This window comes from Pan troglodytes, chromosome 3 (assembly GCF_028858775.2).
Source record: "Pan troglodytes isolate AG18354 chromosome 3, NHGRI_mPanTro3-v2.0_pri, whole genome shotgun sequence".
Classification (NCBI taxonomy): domain Eukaryota; kingdom Metazoa; phylum Chordata; class Mammalia; order Primates; family Hominidae; genus Pan; species Pan troglodytes.
This window is the reverse complement of record NC_072401.2, coordinates 178445923-178451922: the sequence shown is the minus strand read 5'-3', so window position 1 is coordinate 178451922 and position 6000 is coordinate 178445923. Positions and strand designations below refer to the sequence as shown.

At 44.9% G+C, this 6000-nt stretch overlaps 1 protein-coding gene across 1 annotated transcript in view; it reads left to right on the top strand.

Annotated features, from left to right (window-relative positions):
• Positions 1-577: 577 nt before the first annotated feature.
• VEGFC (vascular endothelial growth factor C) overlaps positions 578-6000 on the top strand; it is a 128405-nt gene continuing 122982 nt past the window's right edge. Inside the window, exon 1 of the mRNA XM_526740.7 lies at positions 578-1329. Within this exon, the coding sequence (XP_526740.1) occupies positions 1186-1329 (144 nt within the window). The 5' untranslated portion in view covers positions 578-1185. The remainder of the gene's footprint in view (positions 1330-6000) is intronic.

The following is a 6000-nucleotide window of genomic DNA, read 5'->3' as shown; positions in this document are numbered from 1 at the left end:
CATCCCAACAGCCTGCACTGCATCCTGAGAACTGCGGTTCTTGGATCATCAGGCAACTTTCAACTACACAGACCAAGGGAGAGAGGGGACCCCTCCGAGGTCCCATAGGGTTCTCTGACATAGTGATGACCTTCTCTTGGAACTTTTACAACCCCCAGGACATTTCCAAACTTTGAGCAGGGCGCTGGGGGCCAGGCGTGCGGGAGGGAGAACAAGAACTCGGGAGTGGCCGAGGATAAAGCGGGGGCTCCCTCCACCCCACGGTGCCCAGTTTCTCCCCGCTGCACGTGGTCCCGGGTGGTCGCATCACCTCTAAAGCCGGTCCCGCCAACCGCCAGCCCGGGGACTGAACTTGCCCCTCCGGCCGCCCGCTCCCCGCAGGGGACAGGGGCGGGGAGGGAGAGATCCAGAGGGGGGCCGGGGGAGGTGGGGCCGCCGGGGAGGAGGCGAGGGAAACGGGGAGCTCCAGGGAGACGGCTTCCGAGGGAGAGTGAGAGGGGAGGGCAGCCCGGGCTCGGCACGCTCCCTCCCTCGGCCGCTTTCTCTCACATAAGCGCAGGCAGAGGGCGCGTCAGTCATGCCCTGCCCCTGCGCCCGCCGCCGCCGCCGCCGCTCAGCCCGGCGCGCTCTGGAGGCTCCTGCGCCGCGGCGCTCCCGGGCCCCGCCGCCGCCAGCCGCCCCGCCGCCCTCCTCCCGCCCCCGGCACCGCCGCCAGCGCCCCCGCCGCAGCGCCCGCGGCCCGGCTCCTCTCACTTCGGGGAAGGGGAGGGAGGAGGGGGACGAGGGCTCTGGCGGGTTTGGAGGGGCTGAACATCGCGGGGTGTTCTGGTGTCCCCCGCCCCGCCTCTCCAAAAAGCTACACCGACGCGGACCGCGGCGGCGTCCTCCCTCGCCCTCGCTTCACCTCGCGGGCTCCGAATGCGGGGAGCTCGGATGTCCGGTTTCCTGTGAGGCTTTTACCTGCCACCCGCCGCCTTTCCCCGGCACTGGCCGGGAGGGCGCCCTGCAAAGTTGGGAACGCGGAGCCCCGGACCCGCTCCCGCCGCCTCCGGCTCGCCCAGGGGGGGTCGCCGGGAGGAGCCCGGGGGAGAGGGACCAGGAGGGGCCCGCGGCCTCGCAGGGACGCCCGCGCCCCCACCCCTGCCCCCGCCAGCGGACCGGTCCCCCACCCCCGGTCCTTCCACCATGCACTTGCTGGGCTTCTTCTCTGTGGCGTGTTCTCTGCTCGCCGCTGCGCTGCTCCCGGGTCCTCGCGAGGCGCCCGCCGCCGCCGCCTTCGAGTCCGGACTCGACCTCTCGGACGCGGAGCCCGACGCGGGCGAGGCCACGGTAGGTTTGCGTTAGGGTTTGCGGAGAACCCGAGAGTTTGCGTTAGGGTTTGCGGCGGACCCGAGAACCTGCGCGGGGGAAAGTGTGTGTGCTTTAAGCTTGTGTACGTGGGATCCAAAGTTACTGAGCTCAGTGCACGCTGCTTTGGAGAAAAATCTTCTGCTTTTTAAATAGAAAGTTGTTACTAGAGAGGCAAGCAAGTTACACGAGTGAAGGGCCCGGAGAGGTGCCCAGTGAGAGATCCCGAAATCTATTTCAGACTGGTTTCCTCTGGGGCAACCAAGGGGTCTTGAACCCTACCCAGTCAGCGGGGCTCTGGAGAGTATGAGTTCATTTTGGTCGGGAAATGCTCGTTTCTTTCCCCAGCTGATTCATGGGACTCCAAACAGATTCTGGTACACTGGTGATCAGTCAACCCAGCCTTACTTTCCTGGAGTGTTCATAGTCTGCAGAGCACCAGGCGCTGTGAGCGAATTTAGAAAAAAGTGTCAGGGACTTTAGTAACCAGGCTCCAGAGCTTTCAGAGTTCACTTGAAGTTGGTCAGACTTGAGATGTAACGGGAGATTAGAGTCAGTTAGATCACAATCAAGCAATGCAAGGCTTGTTTCAACTTTATAAGCTCTTCATTCCTAAAATCTGGTCATGAGATACTGCAAACTAAGTTTTTTTTTCTTGTTTGGGTTTTTTGTTTGTTTTGTTTTCTTTTAAATAAGAGGTGTTTAATCCTATGCCTGAAAATGTTGCCAAAATACTTTTGAGGCATCCTGATTTTCAAAAAGGATTTGTGTGTGTTCCTACTTCTTACTGGCTCTTCTAAAAGAGTATATCTTTATCTAAAAAGTTCATACCTGCCATAACCATATAGAGTATGCTTAAGAGAGTTCCTAAAGAAGTTATATTCGACATTTCAGTTCAAACACTTGCAGTACCCCTTGCTGGAACTGTACTGCAGTAGTTTATTTCAACTGGTGGCAAGTGGAGAGGTACCTGTGGTGTGTTACAGTCAACTTTAATTTGACTGTTGATTAACACATACACAATGTGTAGAAAATAGCCTTATATTTTGAAATATTTTATTTATATTTTGAAATACACTTAAAGATTGAGAAGACTAATTTTTGGAAATCAAACTACCTTTGCATTTAAATTTTGGGAAAACATTAAAATTTTGGAATGTGTAATAATTTAATATAGGGGTTAAAGGAATGCCTCTTGAGTAAAAGCAATATAAATGAAATAGACTGCATTCTGTGAATCGCAAAAATAATTTTCATTGCCTATACTTACATTGCCATAACTATAGTGATGAAAATATCTTTCTGTTCTTAAATACCGCAGAAGTGTAATAATCGGCTCAATAACGCTTCTGATAATTTGAGTCCTTGATTTTGCAGTACCTATTTGCTATTTCTGCAAAGTCAAAACTAGTAAAAGTATGATTTAGTAAGGCAACATCTCTGTATTGGCTACGGTCACTTACTTTGGTTTACAGTAAGAAAATGTGCAGTAGAGAGTAAAATGAGAAACATTCCCTGATAAGCCAATAGCCTGTATGAGAGTCACTCACTGCTGGGTGAGTCTAGAATTAATGTACCCTGAGTGTGTGTGTGCGTGTGTGTTTACGTGTGTTATGTATAGGTATGGGATTGGAGGATTAAAAAAGTTAACTTAATTTTAACTTTCAAAAGTGTCTTCGTTGGTGATGTAAAATTTGCCATTGGTGATATGGCAAATTTTACCATTGCCGTGAAAATCACTATGCATTTTTGTTTGCAAATGTTGCTTTTCATGTTTAACCATTTTTGTATTCTGTATGGTGAATATGGGTTAGTATTCTGCATGTGATGTGGGTTCCTTTCCTATGTGATGAAACATCATTTCCCATATGAAACATCATCTCTGAGTTCCATAGACCACAAAGCAGTATTTCATTGCTCCATTAAAGTGTCGTTCCCCAGTGGGTGAATAGAGCCTTGACAGGGCATGTGTCATTAATGCGTTCAGTGAAACTGCTGTGTCCTTGCTATGAAACATGTCACACAACTGCCAAGAAACTGATATGAAGACTCTATGTCTCTCCCTAGTGGCCTGTACAAGCACCACATTTAGATTTAAGCACTAGAGAAGAACTGAGGAGAAATCAATTGTTAATTTTCTATAACTACATGAACCCCAAGAAAATATTTCAGAAGGTAAACAGAAGATGCTAAATATCTATAATCCCAATAGATGCAATGTTTTCATAACTTTCACCTAGGAACTTTTTTAATATTAAAAAAATCAAAAATAGCACACAAACTATGAACCAAGGTTAGCCATCCAGCCCTTCAGCCCACCCGTAAAGCCATACAAAAGATTGTAGGTAAAAATCACAAATAGAATGAAGATCTCCTTATTCCTTGACTTATATTTGCATTTACTGGATTCCTATTTCTAGTTATTTGTGGTTGGATGACTTACTGAAAAGTCTTAAAATGTTTCTCTGAAGGATGTTAACACAAACAAGACAGTGTCAAAAAAGTAAGGCAGGCAAAAGTAAAATTAACTGGACATGATGGGAACAAAAGAGAATAGCAAGTCCGAAGCTGTTCTATTTACAGTTTTTCTTATAGTATATGATTGAGTATGTTTGTCAACATCTACTCTTATAAGAGATTTCTGACATTCCTCTGAGTGATGCTACTTATTATATGAGGTTTTAGATATAGAAAGTTCAATTCATCTTTCATTTTGATTTCCACTCCATTATAGTCTTCTGAAGTACGAATATCTGATTGGTAGCTATTTATTCACAAGACAGTTATCAAAATTGCTTCATAGAAAGCAGTTAATTACTGATCTTACTGGCATATGTCTAAGACCCGTAGATCTCTAATCCTGTCCTTTTCAGTTGAGTTGAGAAAGACGGAGGGTAGTGGATTTAGATTTCATTTTGGACTTCCAGTTCTGGTTCCGGTTCCTCTTGAGAGGAAGGTCCTGGCCTCCTAGTTATCTCCATGTGTCCAACCCAGAATGCTGCTTCTCAGCTCTTGCTGGGGTTTTCACCAACAGAGGAACTGGCATGAGACTAATGAGGGTTTCCCGAATCCCTGGGACTGTGCTTGCCTGCTTGCCTTTGGCAGTCCTGGGGTTGTTATTGAGAGTAGGAGTTTATAATCATTATCTGTGATGTTCATAACGTGTGTTATGCACTTCGCAAAGAGCTTTGCAAGTTAGTTTTGTTTTTCACTACACCTCCATAATATGGACATTATTTTATTTCATTAAGGATGATGAACCCAAGATTTGAATGACTTAACCAGGAAAAAGAATAGATGTTTTTTCCTTTTTTTTCTTTTAAAAAAAGTTTTATGGCATATACCAACAGTCCCCGACTTAGAATGGTTCTATTTAGGACTTTTGGACTTTACAATGGTGCAAAGTCGATAGACATTCAGTAGAAACCATACTTCAAGGTTTGAATTTTGATCTTTTCCTGGGCTAATAATATGCAGTAAAATACTTTCTCTGGATGCTGGACAATGGAAGTGAGCTGTGACCAGTCAGCCATGTGATCGTGAGAGTAAACAACAGGTACTCTACTGTATATTAAATATATTTTCAACTCAGGAGGAATTTTTCAGGATGTAGCCCCATCGTAAATCGAGAAGCATGTATGTTTTAGAGAAATGTGGTAATGGGTTTGGGCCTTTGGGCCTGTGATTCAGACTCCTTTCAGCCCCTCTGCTGGTCTCCTTTGGCACACTATAGCAGCGTGCAGGAAGGCAGAGAAAAGCACTGTGTGTGACTTTGCAGTTAGGGGCACCTTGTTGCATTTATTTAGGTCCTAATTCCCCACAACGGGACAAACGGAAATAAACCCAGACTTTCTTCCAGGCTTTACCACATGGTGTTCGTTTGACTAAAGATAAATTATAAATGACCTAATCCATGGTAATATTATAAGAACGACTGCTTAACTGGAGGCTTAACAAGATTTTCTGACAAACAGTTTTTCAAAGTTGTGCTCAAGTAACTTCAGTGAAAGATTGTGATTTTACCTCTGCCAAATGACCTTTCACAAATAAGTGGATTTGGAAAGAACAAATTTAAGTTGGCAGAAGCATTATACTTCCTCTGACTTCTGAGCATATATTGTTTCACCTTTCACCAGTTACATTATTCCTTGTAGATGTGCATTTTATAAATACTGTATGGGTCTACCTTTTGTTACAAAAACATATTTGTATGTACAGATTTGTATAAATTGTGGATTAAGGTATCATTGATTTTTCTCATTAGAAAAAACAGATATAGCAGAGAACTTTAAACAAGGAGAGATGCTGATGAGTTTGAGTTATAGTGTAATTATAAAATTTACTATAAATATTTAAGGTTTGTGTAATTGTTTTTCTGAAACTTACTAGTGTAAATTTTTGGGGTGGCTTCTTTCCTCGGTTGATTAATTTTTTTTTCAGAGTTTATGTTTAACCATGAGAAAGCAGAGACTGTTTTTATTTAATTTGCTTTATTGGGCATCCATCATGGAATTAATCAAATTGTACATTAAATGCTTTGTCAGTGGATTAGTACTGTTTCCTTATACTGCTCGTGCCCTAGTGGCTTTCAGGTGTTAGGAGTTATCCACGATAGTTTTTTTTCCAATTTTGAAATCCAAAAACTCATTTTCT